Consider the following 21,149-nt stretch of genomic DNA (forward strand, 5'->3'; position numbering starts at 1 on the left):
TCATATACCAATTTAATTATACAAATATATCATAGTTTAGGTATGAAAGTTATACCAATTTAATTATACATATATGTTATAGTTTAGGTATGAAAGTTATGCACCAACATAATGCTCACACCATATCACCCCATTTCCGTGTTCCTCTTCTTCCTTTCCTTTTATTCCCTTATCATTTTGTCCATTCCCATTTTTTTCCATATGCTACAATTTATGTTTTGTTAATGCTGAGTCTTCATACATCACATTATGTTTTGTTAATGCTGAGTCTTCATACATCACATAAAGCCTCGACTCCATAGCCTCAGCAATCCTGATTAGAAATACCTCCATATGTTAGAGGAGCCAATCTATAGAGAAGAAGAATCACTGAGTTGACGTTTGGTAGCTTTCTTGAGATATACAATGCTGACACCCTGGCTGCTTGGGCCTTTACACTTTTGTGGCTGCTAACTTTTGTTATAACACTACCCTTGAAAGCTTCTCTACTATAATCTGCAGTGGTTTTGTCGGTCATCTTTCTCCTCTTGATTTGCTTTATCTCAATGCCGCATGGTCATGATAAAGGGTATCATGTATATTACATTTTCCCTTTTCATCACTTGGTGATTATTTGTGATTGGTCTATTATCCTAATCACAATGATGCCGGTGCTCAATAGCCTTGTCTATCGTTTATATTGAAACTACAGTTTGGTGCAGTTTAGTATGCCAGGACCTAGCGAATGAAATTCTATGAATGCCTGTTAGGAAGTTGCTATTTTTACATGAACTAGAGATGAAAACTTTGCAAGACCTAACACAAAACTGCAAGCATAAGCAAAGTTTATTCATGCACGTCGGTCATGAAATGATAACAAAAACATGCAATTATTTAGTAATTACTGAAACTAAAAAGTTTTAATATTAAAGTTGACATTCAAGTAATGATGTATGCGGATTATTGAGATGCAAGTCATTGAACACCCACCAGGAATATTAGGTCACATACTCAGAAAATTAAACAGCCACTGGACACACTGAATTTATATAATGCACAAAACCTGCAACACATTCATATGCACATCTGGCAAGGAAACAAGCCAAAGCAATACAAAATTGCTCACCAGAAACTCAGAACCAAAACACCTAGGTACAATCTTTAAGTGTAATAAAATAAACGATTTGCAGACACATAACAGATTAAAGCAAACAATCTTGGAAAGACCTAATAAATCTGCAAGCAATACATGCATCAGATCTTTACACACATTACTCAGTACAGGCTAAGGAAGGAAACCAAACACAATCAACAACCCAAATACCAATTTTGAACATGGAAGAGAATGAAGGGCTATTACTTTTATGCATTAAAAGGAAGGTCGGGCATAGAAAGAAAACTCCAAAAGAATCAGAGCGAGAATTGATGATCTTTGAATTAGAACCATAACATAATAGTGGAAATAAAACAAAACCTTTTCATGAACATGATACAGATCTTGCAACACATCCATGCACAATTAAACACACAGATTAATCGATCCAATGTCCACTGGTGGTTGGTAAGTTGGTTTGAACTTTGCAAAGGATAGTGTGACTACCAATAGCCCATCACATAGATTCTTCAATGCATGTGTGTCCATAGTGTGTCTCAGGTATGCTAGCAAGAATGTCATGTTCGTGACTTTCATAGAGATAACAATTACAAGATTTATAATGTACATAAATATTAGGTGAGATTGTGTACATAATCTGGAATAATTATGATTGGAAGGTTAGGAAAAGTCCAATGATAGGAATTTAAGTCATCATCTAAGAACCCATGCTTCCATGTTGAAGGAACCAGATATCATTTGCGAGGCAAGTCTACCTAATTTGTATTATTAGAATTTTATTGATCGCACAGAACAAAGTTAGAAACCCTTCTTTGATCAAGATGTTTAAAAGACCGTAGATCATCTTGACAGTTAGGAAAGGAGCCATTAGTAAACAGTTAAAAAAGGTTGACAATAGAACTTACAAACCTCAAGAAATCAGCGTAAATAATTTGCGAGACATCATGTGGCTATAGCTTTCGAATCACTAGCGGAGGACATTTACAGGCACAAATGATATCAACTTCCCAACCAATATTACGTGGAGGATTATTTGCAAACGTGAAGTTATCTTTGAATGTTCCATCATAAAAACTAGCCACACCAGCAACCAGTTCTGTGAACCCTTCTTTTTTTCTGGGAAACTTTCCCTCTGACCCTTATGGAAAGAGGTTAACTGACCATCTTCAAATGTTCCAAACTTCAAGTTCAAGACCATAATCAATTCAGCTGACGCAAAAACATACATTGCAAATCACCAAAAAGCCTTGGACGATTAAAGAAGGTATAGAGCGGGGGATACAACAATGGACATCTTTAGTTATAACAAGTTAGGGTTTATTCATTAAACCTGGAGAAAGCAGCTTCACAACAGGGATTTTATGATGTCTTGGAAATCACTAAAACAACATGGTACAATCTCCCAGGTGCAAAAGGCAAAGCCATGATTATGCTTCGACAACACAAGCAGTCAATGATCAATGTGAAGCTATTTTTTCATCCTGGGTATCGTTTCCTCTGGGGATGCTTTTGCCCTCCTATGGTTTGTTAACCAGAGTAAAATCTGTCGGGAATTTCTGGTTATTCCAAACAAAATACAGTGGAAAAATCCTCTGTTTCCACTGTTGAGAATTTTCTGATAAATTCTGAAACAACAAAAATATGAACAGAGAGCAATACTCTGTTTTCTGATAATTCAAAAACACAAGAGCAGAGCATAAAATAATACTCTACTTTGCCTCAGGATCAAAAACTGATCAAAATAATACTCTGTCTTTGACACAGAAAAATACTCTGTTTTTAACTCAGAAAAACAGAAAAATTCGTTCTCTGGAAACGGTGTTGCAGCAACACAGTTTTTTTTTCAGTTGTTGTAACTTGTGTTGCAGCAACGCTGTTCGTGGTGTTGTAGCAACGTAAATTTTTTCAGTTGTTGTTCGTGGTGTTGCAGAAACGTAAATTTTTGGTGTTGCAGCAACGTAACTTTTTACGTCAAGTATTTTTTGAGTTACGGTGTAACAACAACGGGGATTTTGGACGTCAAGTATTTTTCGACTTACGGTGTAACAGCAACAGGCAAAAAGAAACTTCTATTTATGAACGATAAACTAACTGATAAAATAAGTCTTCCTCACGTAGAGGGATCTTCACAAAATATTATGCTAAAGAGCATCTTCCTCTTGACAGAGGGATTTCAACAGGAACGCTTCAGTTCCACAAAACAACTATCTCAGAAAATTTCAGCACTGCTGTGAAATACAAAAAAAACTCTCTTGTTCTACACTGCTGTGTGTTACAAAAGGACTTTCAATCTATTTCATCTGTTTTCTACTTCTGTTTCTGTTTCTATTTATAGTGCGGGAAAGGGTCTTCACCGCTTTAACTTGCTGATGAAGTCTCTGCTGCTCATGATTAACAGATTTGATCTTTTGTTGTATTTCTTGAGTCGGTGGTGATGAAATCTATGACTGATAAATGCTACGTCGGCTCGAGGCTGGTTCTTTTCTCTTTCAGCCGTTCTGCTCATTAATATGGTTGTTGAGAAGTAATGATGTAGTGTTGTATCTGATCTTCATCCTTCGAGAGCTCAAAAGTAATTAAAGAGTGAAAAGATGGTAATGGCGGTGACATAAAAAATCGGGATAAAATGTGGGGCGCCGGATCACGACAAATGAATAAAGTAGCTGTTGCTGTTCTGTTCACTGCAGTTGAAATTATAATTTCAACACTCCCCTTTAATTTCAACTGCTGGGTTATCAGTCATACCCAGAAGTTTCCTTAAAAACTCAAAACTTTTCTGATCCAATGGCTTTGTCAGAATATCTGCAACCTATTCCTGAGTCCTGCAATGTTGTAAAATGATTTCTCCGTTGTTCACCAATTCTCTGATGTAGTGAAACTTTGTGTCTATGTGTTTTGTTCTCTTGTGGAATACAGAGTTCTTAGATAATGCAATAGCTGAGCTATTGTCAAAAAAAATAACTGTTGCTATTGACTGCTCCTGGCATAGACTTCTCAACATTCTCCTCATCCAAACCGCTTGACATGCTGCTGCTGTAGCTGCCACATACTCTGCTTCTGCTATAGACAATGCCACAATTGGATGTTTCTTGGAAGCCCATGAAATGGCTCCTGAACCTATGTGAAAAATGTAACCAGATGTGCTTTTCCGGTCATCTACACTTCCAGCCCAATCACTATCTGTGTATCCAACTAAATCTGAACATTATGAAACAGTATAAAATATGCCATACCTTTTTGTACCTTTAACATACCTCAGAATTCTCTTTGCTGCCTGCCAATCTGTTTCTTTTGGCTTCTCCATGAATCTGGAAATTAAACTAACAGCATACATTGTGTCTGGCCTAGTTGCAGTCAAATACATGAGGCTGCCAACTATGCTCTTGTACACACTAGGGTCAAAATCTTTGCTGCTGTCCTCTTTGCTGAGTTTTAATCCCATCACTGTGGGAGTGATTGCTGCCTTGTTGTCCTGCATGTTAAATCTGCTCAACACTTCATTTACATATTTTGCCTGTGAAGTAAAAATTCCATTTTCATTTTGATCTACTTCTATTCCTAAGAAGTATCTCAGCAAACCCATGTCAGTCATCTCAAATTCTTCTTTCATGACTGATTTGAAATTTTCAATGAGGTAGTCATCATTACCTGTAAAAATCACATCATCAACATATAACACAACAATTAAAATTTTACAGTCTTTTTCTTTGATGTAAACAGTGGGTTCTCCCTCACACTTCTCAAATCCATTCTCCAGTAGATAGGAATCTATCCTACTGTACCACGCTCTTGGTGCTTGCTTCAGCCCATAAAGAGCTTTCTTCAATCTGCAGACTTTGTGCTCTTGGCATTTCTTCTCATAGCCTAGAGGTTGCTCGATTTAAACCTCTTCCATTAATACTCCATTCAAGAATGCTGACTTCACGTCCATTTGGTAAACTTTCCATTTGTTTTGTGCTGCTATGGACAACACTGCTCTTACTGTTTCCATTCTTGCAACTGGTGCGAAAGTCTCCTCATAATCTCTCCCATATTGCTGCTTGTATCCCTTGACAACAAGTCTTGCCTTATGCCTTTCTATCTTGCCTTCAGCATTACTCTTGGTCTTGTAGACCCATTTAACTCCAATGACTTCTTTACCTTTTGGTAGATCAACTAAATCCCATGTCTTATTTCTTTCTATGGCATTCGTCTCCTCATGCATAGCTTCTATCCATTTCTTATCTTTAATTGCATCTTCGAAATGAACAGGGTCATCAACATGACAATACAAAGAAAACAGGGAATTCATTCCTTCATCATAAATATCACTTAAATTTCTGAATTTCTTACCTCTTTCATTCGGTGTGCAAGTGCTTGTAGATGCACTTGAATTTCCTCCTTGTGGTGTGCTTGGAGAAGCACTCTCATTTCTCCTCAAGGGTGTCTTTTGCTGTTTTGTTGTTGGCGCTGCTGTTTGGGGATGTTTTTCAGCCAACTACTCATCATCATCATCATGAGACAAACAATTTTTAACATTAACTGTTTTCTCTATGCTTCCATCCCAAGCTTCCTCTTCAATAAATTGAACATCTCTGCTCACAAAAAACTTCTTGGTGGATGGGATATATAACCTGTAAGCTTTGGATTCTTCACTGTATCCAATGAAAATACATTTCTCCCCTTTGTTGTCCAATTTCTTCCTTAGCTGATCTGGAATATGTGCATAAGCCACACAACCAAAAACTTTCATGTGGGTGACTCCTTGCTTTCTCCTACTCCATGCTTCTTCTGGCACTTTGTTCATCACTGCTTTTGTAGGACATCTATTCAAAATATATACTGCACAGTGTACAGCTTCAGCCCAATAATCATTTGGCAAATGCTTTGCCTTCAACATGCTCCTCGCCATATCCATGATTGTTCTATTTTTTCTTTCAGCAACTCCATTTTGCTGCGGGGTGTACCTTGCTGTAAATTGCTTATGAATTCCATTTTCTCTGCAAAAACGTAAAAAATCTTTGGAGATATACTCACCTCCTCTATCAGTTCTCAAAACCTTGATACGCAGCCCACTTTGATTTTCTACAAGTGCTTTGAAATTTTGAAATTTTTCAAACACTTCACTCTTATTCTTCAGAAAATAAACCCAAGTCTTTCTGGTAAAGTCATCAATAAATGTTAGAAAATATTGGCTGCCTGCAAGTGATGGAGCTTGCATCGGTCCACATAAATCTGAGTGGACAATTTCTAAAGGTGCTTTTGCCCTTATGCTTTTCCCAGTTGGAAAACTTTCTCTGTGTTGTTTTCCCAATATACAACCTTCACAAAGGCTGTCTGGCTTTTCTATCAATGGTAATACTCTTACCATTCCTTTTCTACTCAACAAATTAAGACCTCCAAAGTTGAGATGTCCAAATCTCAAATGCCACAACCAATTTTCATCCTTTGGTACACTTTGGAGAGCCTCTTGTGTTACTGCTACAATTACTTCTTTATTTTTCAGATCTGCCCTTATTCTGAGAGGGAACATCATGTTCCTTGTCATCTTCACTTTAGCAATACAATGTTTTCTGGGTAATCTGTCCATGATGGTGCATACATCATTCTTAAAGAAAACATTGTAACCCTTCTGAACAAGCTGTCCAATACTCAAGAGATTACACTTCATTCCAGGAACATAATAGAAATCTGCTATGGTTTTCTTTTCACCTTTCTTTGTAAATATTTTAACTTCTCCTTTTCGCATAACATAAATTTTACTATCAGTCCCAAGTGTGACTTGTGACTGCACACTCTGATCTAAAGCAGAAAACAGGGCTATGTTTCCTGTCATATGGTTGCTGCAACCAGAATCTAGAAACCATATATCCTCACTGTTTGTTTTAGCCATATTACAAACTAACAACACATTATCTTGACTGATATTTTCTCTAGTGATATTTGCACTAGATCTATTACTGATATCATGCTGCTTCTTCCTACATTCATTTGCATAGTGCCCATATTTTTTACAATAATAACATTGGACATTGGATTTTTCATACCTTTGTCCTTGAGCATGATGTTGTCCACTTTGATGGCTGCTGCCATGGCCTTGGTTCTGATTTGGATTGCTGCCTCTTCCTTAAATGTTTGCTGGACTATTTCTTCTGCCTCTGTATTGGCTTCTGCCTCTTCCTCTCTTGTTTCCTCTGCCTTGACCTCTTCCTCTTCCAAATGACATATGGGTCTTGAATGCTTGCTCTAGAGATGAGTTTTCATTTCTACTCAACCTCTGCTCATGTGTTATCAGTGATGCATGAAGTTCATCAACTGAAAAATTTGAGAGATCCTTTGTCTCTTCTATGGTGGTGACAATCACATCAAAATTTTAGGGTAGGCACCTCAATAGTTTCTCCACAATCCTCCTTTCTTCAAGAGTTTCTCCATGAGACCTTATCTATGTGACCAATCCAATTGCTTGTGTGAAGAATGAGTCAATATTGTCTGACTCCTTCATACGCAGGTTCTCAAAATCTTTCCTCAGCAACTGTAGTTTTGCTGTCTTCACTTTCTCCATGCCTTGATAGGTTGTCTTGAGAGTTTGCCATGCTTCTCTGGATGTATTGGTTGCTGCTATCCTTGGAAACACACTCTCATGCACTGCTTGATATAAGAATACAAGGGCTTTTGAGTCCTTCTTCTTATTGCTTTTCAACAACTCTTTCTCTCCCTGAGTTAATCCAATAAACTCTTCTTCATTTGTTGGCTCTTCAAATCCATATTCAACAAGTTCCCATAAATCTTGTGAGGCAAACAGGGCTTTCATGGTTATTGCCCAGTAGTGATAATTTTTCCCATTGAACTGTGGGAGCTAGGTATTAAACATACCCACGCTAGTGCTAGCCATTCTTGTAATACTTGACTGTAAAAAAATCACTTAATTGTCTTCAGCAACTACACAAAAAACTAATCTGAAAAATACCTTGACAGTGTTTTCGCTCTGCTGGATAATTTGCTGCAGCAACAAATCTTCTTTCAGCTTCTTTGATGTCTTCAAAGAGCCTGGACAAGCTCTGATACCATGTCGGGAATTTCTGGTTATTCCAAACAAAATACAGTGGAAAAACCCTATGTTTCCACTGTTGAGAATTTTCTAATAAATTCTAAATCAACAAAAATATGAACAGAGAGCAATAATCTGTTTTCTGATAATTCAAAAACACAAGAACAGAGCATAAAATAATACTCTACTTTGCCTCAGGATCAAAAACTGATCAAAATAATACTCTGTCTTTGACACAGAAAAATACTCTGTTTTTAACTCAGAAAAACAGAAAAATTCGTTCTCTGGAAACGGTGTTGCAGCAACACAGTTTTTTTTCAGTTGTTGTAACTTGTGTTGCAGCAACGCTATTCGTGGTGTTGCAGCAATGTAAATTTTTTCAGTTGCTGTTCGTGTTGTTGCAGCAACGTAACTTTTGACGTCAAGTATTTTTTGAGTTACGGTGTAACAGCAACGGGGATTTTGGACGTCAAGTATTTTTTGACTTACGGTGTAACAGCAACAGGCAAAAAGAAACTTCTATTTATGAACGATAAACTAACTGATAAAATAAGTCTTCCTCACGTAGAGGGATCTTCACAAAATATTATGCTAAAGAGCATCTTCCTCTTGACAGAGGGATTACAACAGGAACGCTTCAGTTCCACAAAACAACTATCTTAGAAAATTTCAGCACTGCTGTGCAATACAAAAAAAACTCTCTTGTTCTACACTGTTGTGTGTTACAAAAGGACTTTCAATCTATTTCATCTATTTTCTACTTCTGTTTCTGTTTCTATTTATAGTGCGGGAAAGGGTCTTCACCGCTTTAACTTGCTGATGAAGTCTCTGCTGCTCATGATTAACAAATTTGATCTTTTGTTGTATTTCTTGAGTCGGTGGTGATGAAATCTATGACTGATAAATGCTACGTCGGCTCGAGGCTGGTTCTTTTCTCTTTCAGCCGTTCTGCTCATTAATATGGTTGTTGAGAAGTAATGATGTAGTGTTGTATCTAATCTTCATCCTTCGGGAGCTCAAAAGTAATTAAAGAGTGAAAAGATGGTAATGGCGGTGACATAAAAGATCGGGATAAAATGTGTGGCGCCGGATCACGACAAATGAATAAAGTAGCTACTGCTGTTCTGTTCACTGCAGTTGAAATTATAATTTCAACAAAATCACATCCATGCATGCAGAACTATATACATATAAATACATATCCAAGTCTCTGCTCCTGTATAGAGGCAGAAAAAGAGATGCAACAGAAGGTAGATTGTTGTTGTGGGGAAAAGTATCCGACTCGGATGACTCTATCCCTACTCTAAAGGTGACAGTCTTTAGCAACAACTGAAAGTAAAGCTTTAATGTTTTCCTTTATGAAAGTACAGAGAGAAGGAAGAAAAGATTAACCAACCGGTGTCTTTCGCTTTTGTCGATCCTTATCCTCTCTCTTTGTCTCTTGTTCCCAGCTCCTTGCTCCCTTTGCCGGTCCAGCTACACACAGATCCTGCACAACAGAGAGAAGAAAACTACAAGATACATGTACTCATAACTGATGCATGGATTAGAGTGAATCAAATATACAAGTAAATACAATACATCAATGCAATACAAGTATATAGGAGAACATTCAAAGCTTTATTGATAAAAGTAACAGGGTTCTGAGAAGGTTACAACCATCAATGGCTCCAATCCAGCAGCACCTCCCCAGCAGCAAGAAGTCTCCTCTTCACCTCTGAAAAAACAATCACCCAATAGCTCTAACTGTAAACCAACAGCACTTCCTTACTTTGCACAAAATTCCAGCCTCCTTAGACCTCATAGAAGAGCTCTATATATAGGATAGAAGAAGAAAGGATGAGTCAGCTTGAGACTGACATAAAGCTGCCTTGTGTCCTCTCCCTCTTCAGTTAAACTTCAGTTCTTGAGTCCACTTGGAGATCCTTGCTTACACATGGAGATCAAGTACCTCTTACTCATCACAGGGCGAATCCCTTGAACCAAGTGTCAGTTTGGAAGCTTCCTGGGCAATTGACACCTTGCAGAATGACTGTGCCACTTGGCCAATCTCGCCCAGCGCAGGTAGCCTTCATTAGATTTGACTTTCAGCGCAGGTACAAGGAGGAGCAGTTGCATTCCAGCGCAGATGCTCAGTGGAGCAGCTAACATGATCCAAAAATAGCCTGTTTTTGAGTGTTTTCAGGTGGAGAACTGATGGGAAGTGCTGTGGTTTGCTGACCTTGTTCTTCTAGGGGTAAGAACAACATGTTTAGGGACTGAGGATCCCTGTAATTATTGACATTTCATGCTCCATGCTGTGAGGCACAAAAATGTCTATAACAGTTGCCCCCTAAAGTATGAGGCCGTTTATCGGGTGAAATGCTTTATCTAGAGGGTCCGAAGTTCATTCCAGTGCTGAGGAGGCGCCCTGTAATACAATACAATACAATACATTATTTTTCATTTTGTTTTCATGATCTAGCTGAGGCGGGCATTCCCATGCTCAGCTTTATAAATACATTTTGGTACATAGAACAGACGATCGTCTGATGGTAGACTGATAATTCTCTGCTGAAATTATCATCCTTTGAGTAGGATGATCATCTGCTGTAATGATGTACATGACAAATGCTTTTATATTTCCTGAATATGTATCGCAGCCCGGATGGATGAAACTAGATCCGGGGTCTTCAAACTCGTTCGATCTTCACTCTAAGTACAAGTCGATCCATGTGAGAATTTCGCTGAAGTCGAACATGGAAAGACATCGCTTGATTACCGGTCAATGATGAAAACCGTTAACAAGCGCGAGAGGAATCACCGATAATGATAATGACCCTCAAGGTACTGCAGTACAATTCACGTGGTGTGAATAAAGGACTTGGCGTCGAACGCCACGCAAAATCTTCTGGTCGAAGGTCATTGATGTATACCTGTCGCCGGAAGTGAGAAACTTGCCATTGAGGCATGCAAGCTTCAAAGTACTGATGGGGTTGTTCCTAGATCAACTTCTTGGATAATGAGCTGAAGTCGACAAGAAGCGATCCGTCAAAGGAGGGCCTTAATGAATCCCACATCAATGACACGGAACGGAGCTAATGATTTTAGTGGAGGTGAAAACAAACTGTGATATATGATTCAGGGTGGCGATCATGAATGGATGAAGGATAATGTATGGCAGTGGATGGGACACGGTTGACACTTTCAGAATGACCCCTCTTGAACATATAACGACACTGATGCGATGGATCGGTAGCATTACCCCAAATGTGGATGGTTTGGCGAAGACCATGGTGATGAGACCGGTGAATGAAACAACCCAACCCGATGTGGAACGGAGGAAAAGTGTCATGTTCAAGAGCGACTTGCTACCATTAAACTTTGATGTTCTCCCAATTTTTCCCCAGTCATTTCTGACCAGTACCTCTTTATTTTTGTCAAGCTTGAGGAGGATAACATATGCTTGTTCTATAACCTTCCCTTCGGGCAAGCCCATCGCTATGATTTAACGAGCTTAGCGATAGGGAAACTCGTTCTCGTCTAAAGACAAGTTTGTCGCTATTTAATCATTTTAACGAGTCTAACGACAAAGAAAACTCGGCCCTTTTCATTTTTAGAGAGTCTGAAAAGGTACAGAAAGTTAACTCCATAATTCCTTTTTCGTCATCTAATCCCTTAAGTCCGAAAAAGTATAAAACAATACAGAAGGGATGAGTTTTCGATTGCTTTAACGAGCCGAACAAAACAAGCGCTCGATCTTTTTGTGCAATAATCCCTCAGGTCCAAAAAAGATTAAAATCTAGAGGAGGGATAGCGTTCCGGTCGTTTAACGAGCTGGAAGGCCAAAACTCGACAAACTTTTCATATTTTACGAGTCAGTGAAAAGAGCTCAAAGAAGACTCGTCTTTTGAGGAAACGAGTGATAAACAGGGATAGCAGCAGGTTCCAGGTACAGGTTGGAATTTTCCAATCACGGCAGTGTCACAAGGATGGCTAGGTGAAATCACTCTTCGCAACTGTTTCTCAAAAGAGGTAAACACACAAATGGAGGTGAATGATCGGCCAAATGAACAGTGGAGGTGACGGTGCACAAACACGACCAAGGCTTTTATGGCTGATGAATTTACGATCTCAAAAGGTTATTTACCGGTTCGTTTTTTCTGAATGAGCTTGAACTCTGAAGGAAAGCCTGCTCATAAACTTATGTTTATTTTTTAACGAGCATGAACTATGTGCTAAAACTGCTCGGATCTTGCGTTTATTTTTTAACGAGCATGAACTATGTGCTAAAACTGCTCGATATACCAGTCATAATAAGAACGCCTCCTGTGAGATAACTATTTTTTAAGGAACTTTATCTCACGAAGCTATGCTCCAATTTTGGCAAGTTTTTACCTTTGCCCCACAGGCTTTCTTCATGTAAGGTCGGAAACGGCTAATCCTACGAGTTTAAAGGGTTAGACCTACGGGTTTAAAGGGAGGACCTAAAAATTTAAAAAAAATAAATAGTCGTCCCTTGCTTACATTCCAAAAGTTTGCATGCCCCCAGGCGTAGGACAGAATTTCGAGGCTGCCCCTCCTCTCCCCTACTTCTGCTTTTCTTTGGGTGTTCACAGTTACTTGTCATCTTGCCCATCTAATGTTAACGATACTAGTCTTCTCGTTATTTTTAGGGGGTCTTATGCGGTACTCAGGCTTCCCGTCGGCCCAACTTTTAATGAACAGCTATTTGTGACAAGAGAAGAACACTACTCAAAGACAAAACATTGGTATTATTGAGGGAGGCTTGCCTCTTTCTTATTATCCGAAGAGGGTTCTATTTGCTGCCGCAAATCAATCTCTTTCTTCGGCGATGTCTATTATCAGGTTACTAAAGATGGCGACCACCTGTTGCAGCAATAGAATCTCTTTCTTTGGAGGCTGCCCCTACTTATCCTTCAAAACATATGTTTTAATGGGTGAGGCTTGTCTTCAAAGATGGTTACTACTTGCTACCGCAAATGGTCCCCTTCCTCGGTATCCTGATTATTTTAGACAAGGGGAGCGAGAAGCTGATTATCTCACTCACATAACTTTGACAAAAGAATATTATTCTAGAACAACCCCTCTTCCACCGTCGGACGGGGTACGGACTAGTCTATTCTTCTGCGGAAATTCTTCCTTACACCCAGGGTTTCTTCTGCCCGAAGCAGACCAGGGTGCATGCCCCCTGGGTTCCAGTCTTTCTTTCCGAATCACTCGCACTCATCGGGAAGGAGGACTGGGGGTGGAGGCGAATCTTGAGTGAACAGACCATTTAGGAATGGTATTTGACTATTTGCGATGCGAGATCCCGGAAACGAAAGTTGGTCTACGAGCTTGACCACCCTTCCTTCGTGTGGAAAACACATTACTCTAAAGAGTGAGGAGACTATCGCTCCCATGCAATAAATATAGTCGCGTCCAAGGAGTAGGTTATAATCCAAGGGTCCTTGGACGACCATCACGTTCAAATTAACGGTCTTCCCTTTCAACGTGACAGGCACATTGGGGAGGATTCCTAATGGTCGACTGGTTCCTTTATCAAAACCTGAGAGATTTCTTAACTCAGGTAAAAGCGCCGGGGAACCCAGTGCTTTCCAAGCAACAGAGGAAAGGATACTCACAGACGCCCCTTCATCAATGATAGTACCAGCCATGATCATTCTATAGATCTGGACAATGATTCTGAATGGTACACTGGCTGGTAACCGGGGTCTGCCTAGTTGATTCCAATCAAAGGATACAACCAGGTTGCTTGGTGGTGGGACCGAATATACGGCCGGATATGACCCTGATGATGTTCCTTCCTGCGATAAAGGAATGGGCGCATTGCCCTGACGCTCATCAGAGTCGGTGCTGATGAAAAGAACCTGGATGGTGTCATCCTTATTCTCTTCAGTGAGGGTGTCGCATGAAGATGACTCTTCGGCGACGGTGTCATTTGAAGATGAAACTTCTGAAGGTAGAACCAGGTCAACTGCCGTATCGACCTTTGGACTTTCGTCCAGTCTGGATTCAGTAGGTTCATTTTCAGTGACTGACGCTTCAGCCGACCACTTGAGCGGGCCAGCTGTATTTTCAACTATCGAGGGATTAGGCACGAGTTTTTTGGTATCCAGGAGGAAGTCGTAACGGTGATACCGGACGATCTTCCAAAACTCTCTTCGCCTCATATAAGAATGGACATCGGTGAATGGTGTGATCGCCTTCACACAACATACAGGGTGATCTTGGTCTCCCTTTTCGTCCTTCACTCTCGCTAGTTGACGGACTGCAATCAACATGACTACCAGAGGTTGAAGCTACCGGATTGTGCAACCTGGGGCACCAGTCCCTTAGTAGCCGGGGAATACAAGGACAATCACGATGGAAGTGGGTCCCTTTGCAAATGACACATGGCGATTTAGGCCCGGTCGGTGCAGTGTGTGGGTTTTTGTCAGCTGCCTTTTGCTTGCCCCCAGTCGCCTTCGCCATAGGCCCCTTCTGCTTCTTTTCTCTCTTCTTCTTTTCCTTCTTCTCCTTGGGAGGCTGACTTTTGCCAGCTCCACCTTGTGAAGAGGAAGGACCAGAGGAAGTATTGTAAGAAGTGGAAGGCTGGTGGGTAGTTCTAGACTGCTCTGACTGTTGATTCGATTGCTCAGGATTAGTGGCGATCTGGACTACATTAGTTGAAAAGAGCCATACAGGTAGGCCAATTGTCAATCCTGGAAGTGACAATGTTTCCATATGAGGCGCACCAACATCTCCCCAAGAGGAGAAGGGATTTGGACTTCCGCCAAGGTTGCTTCCTTGGTTGGTGGGCTCCATACTTTTCAACTGAAAGATCAACGTGGGAATAACAGGTGATTATGTTCCGCTTAAAATAAATTTTATTAACGACGCTTTTAGACACAAACTTGCTTTTTCATGTTTTAAGAGTTGAGAAAAAGCTAAAGATGACTCTAGTCGCCTTTGATGTTTTAACGAGCCCGAAGTGACAAATGCTCGGTTGGACTTTTTCAGTTATAGAGTTTGAAAAAGGCCAAAAGAAACTGCTCTGGAGATCTAGGCAGAGGGTGTGCCAAACCTTTCGCGAAACCACAGAATACGTTTTACGGTACGGGTGGTCGATCTTCGTGAATGCTGTGTTCACTGCATTGCGATCAGTAGGGCGGTCGACACGGCTTCCTAAGGATAAAGGATAAATGCCTATAGGGGTCTCCCAATATACGCGACGGTACGCGGGAGCACAAGTCCGTATTAGTGCCACCGACTCTCAGGAGGAATCACCCACCTTCGTAGAGATCGACAGTCACTATGTTTAACGACGCCGGAACACGTCTCTACCTAGACCTCTAGATGTTTGCGTTATGTTACAAAGCGTTGTTATGTAAATTGGATTTATTTTAATGTTGATCTTGCTTAGCAGTTTGCCTTTAAGGATCACCACGAGATGTATATATACAACTTCCTAAATGCAATCTAAGATGAGAAGCAAAACTTTTCAATCTTTCAACTTTGAAAACCTTAATCTACTGAGGGAAAAGAAAGACACAACTTTTCGTACAGATCATAGAACACACACTAAAATGCAAATTTTCCTAAATCGTCAAGCACACAGTCAAATGCAAAAATGCACAATGCAGATATTTCTTTTCTTTTTCCTTAATGTTGATGTAAGACAGAAAGGAAACTGTTGTATAATTTCGAATCTAATTTCAAGCGAAAATAAACAAGCTTGTCCAAAATCAAAAGACACCTTAAGATCGACCTGTTTAGACACTGGAAATGTATAGATTCAAACCATAAAATGAAAAACAAACAAACTCAAACAGCCATGAACAGTAATAAAACTAGCTCTTAAGATCACAAAGACACTTTTACAGTTCAGGATCTAAGAGGCCACAGCTATACTGGTTCGCTTTTCACAATGGGAAACTGTAACTGAAGCAAGAAATACTGAAAGAACAATCACAGTTTCATCACACAACTGAGGCAGAATAATGTCAAGGAAAGTTGGTTTACAGCAAGTACAATGACAAGCAATCAGCAGCAAAATAACAGTGAAAACAGGGCTAAGACACAGTGGGAAACCTCAGGAAGACATAGCCTAACTGGATCAGCGCAGGCTCTGGTCTGTCAAATTGACTCTCAGCGCAGTTCCCGAAGGGAGTACCTGCGCTAGAATGCAGACTGCCTGTGGACAGCCTGCACTGAGACACGAGAGTTGCGTTTACAAGGATTTTCGGGTCATAAAAAGCTCAAAAATGCACTGTTTTTGCTGAAATAAAAAGCTATAGGTCAAGTACAAGCTAAGGGATGATCAAGAGGATGAAAAGCTATCACAAAGAGTACAAGAGTCTTTTGTAGATCAGCTCTTCAAATCATGAATCTGCTCAAAAATGAGCAAGAGTAGCAGCCCCTCTACTTCGCTTTTGATATAGTCAAAAGCTTTTCGATTTGGTACTCTTTGGTTCAAGAAATGAATAGCAAAGATACTACAAACACCAACAAGATACTAGGCTCCCCAGCGGAGTCGCCAGTTTTTTGTGGGGAAAAGTATCCGACTCGGATGACCCTATCCCTACTCTAAAGGTGACAGTCTTTAGCAACAACTGAAAGTAAAGCTTTAATGTTTTCCTTTATGAAAGTACAGAGAGAAGGAAGAAAAGATTAACCAACCGGTGTCTTTCGCTTTTGTCGATCCTTATCCTCTCTCTTTGTCTCTTGTTCCCAGCTCCTTGCTCCCTTTGCCGGTCCAGCTACACACAGATCCTGCACAACAGAGAGAAGAAAACTACAAGATACATGTACTCATAACTGATGCATGGATTAGAGTGAATCAAATATACAAGTAAATACAATACATCAATGCAATACAAGTATATAGGAGAACATTCAAAGCTTTATTGATAAAAGTAACAGGGTTCTGAGAAGGTTACAACCATCAATGGCTCCAATCCAGCAGCACCTCCCCAGCAGCAAGAAGTCTCCTCTTCACCTCTGAAAAAACAATCACCCAATAGCTCTAACTGTAAACCAACAGCACTTCCTTACTTTGCACAAAATTCCAGCCTCCTTAGACCTCATAGAAGAGCTCTATATATAGGATAGAAGAAGAAAGGATGAGTCAGCTTGAGACTGACATAAAGCTGCCTTGTGTCCTCTCCCTCTTCAGTTAAACTTCTGTTCTTGAGTCCACTTGGAGATCCTTGCTTACACATGGAGATCAAGTACCTCTTACTCATCACAGGGCGAATCCCTTGAACCAAGTGTCAGTTTGGAAGCTTCCTGGGCAATTGACACCTTGCAGAATGACTGTGCCACTTGGCCAATCTCGCCCAGCGCAGGTAGCCTTCATTAGATTTGACTTTCAGCGCAGGTACAAGGAGGAGCAGTTGCATTCCAGCGCAGATGCTCAGTGGAGCAGCTGACATGATCCAAAAATAGCCTGTTTTTGAGTGTTTTCAGGTGGAGAACTGATGGGAAGTGCTGTGGTTTGCTGACCTTGTTCTTCTAGGGGTAAGAACAACATGTTTAGGGACTGAGGATCCCTGTAATTATTGACATTTCATGCTCCATGCTGCGAGGCACAAAAATGTCTATAACAGTTGTTTAAATTACCAATGGAATAATTATAAACTAAACCAGCACAATACCAAATAGTGGATGTTATAATATCGTAAAAAAACCCACAATTAGAGATTAAAAATATTCAAACAAATATCGCGGAAGACTCAACTCTTTAAATAGAAAGTTTCCAATGGCTCAAGTATATAGAGATCTAAAACTTGGAAGATTTAAGCATTGAGCCTTAAAAGAAAATCAAACAACCAACCAGCCCAATCCAATATTCGTACAGAGATGAGATAAAATAAAATAATTATATTTATGTCTAACAATGCACTGTTGAGCACAATATGTACATACACAGCGGGAGAACAAACAGTTTCCCAAAAATGATACAATGCATGAAGTAAATCAACATCTAATTCTAACAGAGAAGATCCAAGAGCTAGGAACTAATAGGTCTGTGGATCAGATCCATCTCTCCCATGTTAGGTTGAATGAAAAACACTGACCACCTCCAACAGATCTCAGCTTGTGACAGCCTAAAGCTTAATTGGAAGCTAATTAAACCTTCTGAGTGCAAGTAACAACCAAAAGGGCTGCAGACACTTCTACATCTGAAACCACTGGGTAGAAACATTAGAGATAGTCATCACCTGTCAAGTTGAATTAAAGATCCCCTCGGCCATCCATTAAATTCGGGGCCTTTTGTTGCTGCAAGATGGACATTTATAATGCTTAATGTGTTCGGCTATCGCAGGAGTAATCTTAAGACACTTGCCATGGAACCATTTCTTACACGTATCACAATAGATCCAAAACTCATCAGAGGCATAATTCTCACCACAAGCTCCACAAAGTGTGTCTTCATCCAACGTATTATCCTCACCTTTAGGTGGTGGTAACTTTGATAGCTTTGCTCGACATGTAGGTGCCTGTGCCTGAACAAAAATATGTTGTTTTTGCTTGAATAAGCAACACATGAAAAACATTGAACATAAATTATAAATCAACTACAAAAGAACAAGAAAGCATGTAGTACCATTCACATCTCAAGGATAACAAAATCTAAATTGTACAATTTATCTTCATTCTTGGCAGCCTGCTCAGAAATTTACTGTTACGTGTTTTATTTATTTTTTGTTTAAAAAAGAGCAAAACAGGGCAACTCCGCGATCAACAAATTCCTCACCTTTATGCCAGACTTGTTCTTGCTGCTACTGTTGTTGGTTACAGTAGTTTTTTCTTTTGATTGCTTTTTTGTAGCTCCAGTAACAACCTCAAAAATAGTTGGGAGTTCATTGCTCATGATAAAAAGTCTTTTCCTGCCATTAACTAATTTTAGTCAGCTGAAAGCGAAAAACAAATGGTAAGAAATAAAATGAAGAAAAATTACTTCTTTACAGAACTCAACAGATAAAACAAATCTCTCAAGCTCGATTGATACAACAGAAAACGATACATAAAAACTACATCTAATATGACTAGTGCTTGAAAGAAAATATAAATAACATATGTTACAGTACCTATATCTACTGTTTCCAGCTTGGAAGAAACACCAATGCCATGCTTAACAGCGAAAAAAGAGAGTTTAAATGCTATGTTTTGTCACTGTATGGTATGTTCACACTAGCAAGCAGTGCACAGGGTGTGTCCACATTAGTAAGTGGAAGAGTACCACAGAGAAAAGATGCTTGGCATATAGGGATTCCCTTGGAAGGAGTTTCGAAGGAAACCTAGACCAAGTTTACATGCTCATCCAAAAGCTGGTGGCCTTTGGTCAATGGCGATTAGAGATGATCTGACAGACATGGTCTTCATGTAATTGGCCGTATCCTCATGTGGTCGGTGAAATTAACCTTATCTCTTGTGGTTGGTGAAATTAACTTTATCTCTTGGGTGGAGGTTATTGGAGATTGTATCGATTCATTGGCCTATATATCGTGCCACATACTTAGGCTCATGGTTGGACCAAAGCTCTCCTTACGAACTGATCGTATTTTTCGTCAAGACTTCATCAACCAAAACTTACAACCAAATACAATGAAGATAGACACAAGACTAGCCAAGGGCTGCAATGTTACAAGACCCTTTGAACGTCAACCACATACACATTCAGAGGCCAGGACACAGGTCCAGGCACAACACTTATTCACGTAAGGAAAACAAACATAAAACTGAACAAGGAAAGAAGACAGAGAACCATGAAACCAAAATCGAAAGGCAAGACAACAAAATGACTAAAATAAACATGTTGTAAAACCAGAATGAGATTGCCATGACGAACTATGGGGTTACGTGTAATGAAATTTCTAGTGAAGCCACTGTAGTCATTCCCAACCTACATCCACAAAGATACGAACGATTAAAAAAGATAAAAAGGTGATGTGCAAAAAAAAATACAAAAACTTGAAAATTTTTCACATGGGAAGGAAAGTCTTGCTTGTGGGCAGATGGATGTGTCACAACCACTACTTTTACCCAATGAAAATGCGTACCTCTTTGATGGATATTTATTTTCAACAAACCTCGGGAGCCTCCTACGGGTGCGTCCTCGTCTGCACCGAGCTTCTTATCAAGTGCAAGGAAGGATTGAAACTTGTTGTCCACAACAAAGCTTGCCAAGTAAGATTGTTCCAGCCATTCAACAATTGGATCATAAAATTCATGATGGTTGTCTTGAAAGCCTCACTATCTCTGAAAGATTGAATTTTTGATTGGACAGGCAAGATCACGATGGGAATCTTGTAAATAAAAATAGATCTGATCATCCTTGGTGGTCATGCCAAGACAGTCCGGACCTGCGATAGCCATCAGCGAAGGCTGAAGTGCCTCACCTACTTGACAAAAATCTGAAGAGAGAGATGTTAAATGGTGAAGATCAAAGAGCGTGAAGCAACTGTCATCAGGTGTGCTAATGGGAATATAATGAGTTGAATGACAGTCACCCAAGATAGAGCAATGATCAAATGAGCTAATTGGGACGTCAGATTCCCAGTTTGCAATGAACAAAGTAAAATCCATATGAACAATCTTGTGAATTCTCTGAACAATCAAACCAAGTTCACTATGAGCTAGATATAATGGACCACGTTGCTGCAACTGGTGACTAATTGCACAAGCATCATAGTCATCACGAGAATTTAAGAAGGATGTTGGCATCGCGAATGCATGAAATTAGTTTAGGCATGGAAAATGGAGAGGAACTTGGTTCGTTTGACAACTTGTGCGTTCATTGTCACATAGGGAGATTTCTTGTGTGATGAGAGGACAAATTTGCAGTTCAAGGTTCACAAGAAGACCGAGGAGATGACCATGAAGGGGGGAATTTAATAAGTATGATTGCGGACAAAGATAGTCTTTGAGACGATCAACTTCACAATTCCATGACTTCGTGAGAGATAAACATTCCCAAGCCGAGTTTGACATCAGATACTTGCATGAAGACGGATACGTTGTAACAAATTCATGAATTCA

At 39.8% G+C, this 21,149-nt stretch overlaps 1 protein-coding gene across 2 annotated transcripts; it reads right to left on the reverse strand.

Annotated features, from left to right (window-relative positions):
• Positions 1 to 18,091: 18,091 nt before the first annotated feature.
• LOC149205878 (PHD finger protein ALFIN-LIKE 8-like) lies at positions 18,092 to 19,464 on the reverse strand. Of its 2 annotated transcripts, XM_089393572.1 has the most exons (4): positions 19,199 to 19,464; positions 18,865 to 18,997; positions 18,517 to 18,613; positions 18,092 to 18,386 (listed from the first exon to the last, which is right to left on the reverse strand). In XM_089393572.1, the coding sequence occupies exons 2-4, from the start codon at positions 18,979 to 18,981 to the stop codon at positions 18,325 to 18,327; spliced, it is 276 nt and encodes a 91-aa protein (XP_089249698.1). In that variant the 5' UTR covers positions 18,982 to 18,997; positions 19,199 to 19,464; the 3' UTR covers positions 18,092 to 18,324. The 2 variants fall into 2 exon arrangements, 1 of the variants encoding a protein (XP_089249698.1); XR_016251898.1 differs by having other exon boundaries at positions 18,097 to 18,613; positions 19,285 to 19,462.
• Positions 19,465 to 21,149: the final 1,685 nt, after the last annotated feature.

Source organism: Pinus tabuliformis, chromosome 1_2 (assembly GCF_031772625.1).
Source record: "Pinus tabuliformis cultivar Carrire ecotype Pingquan chromosome 1_2, CPIR1, whole genome shotgun sequence".
Classification (NCBI taxonomy): domain Eukaryota; kingdom Viridiplantae; phylum Streptophyta; class Pinopsida; order Pinales; family Pinaceae; genus Pinus; species Pinus tabuliformis.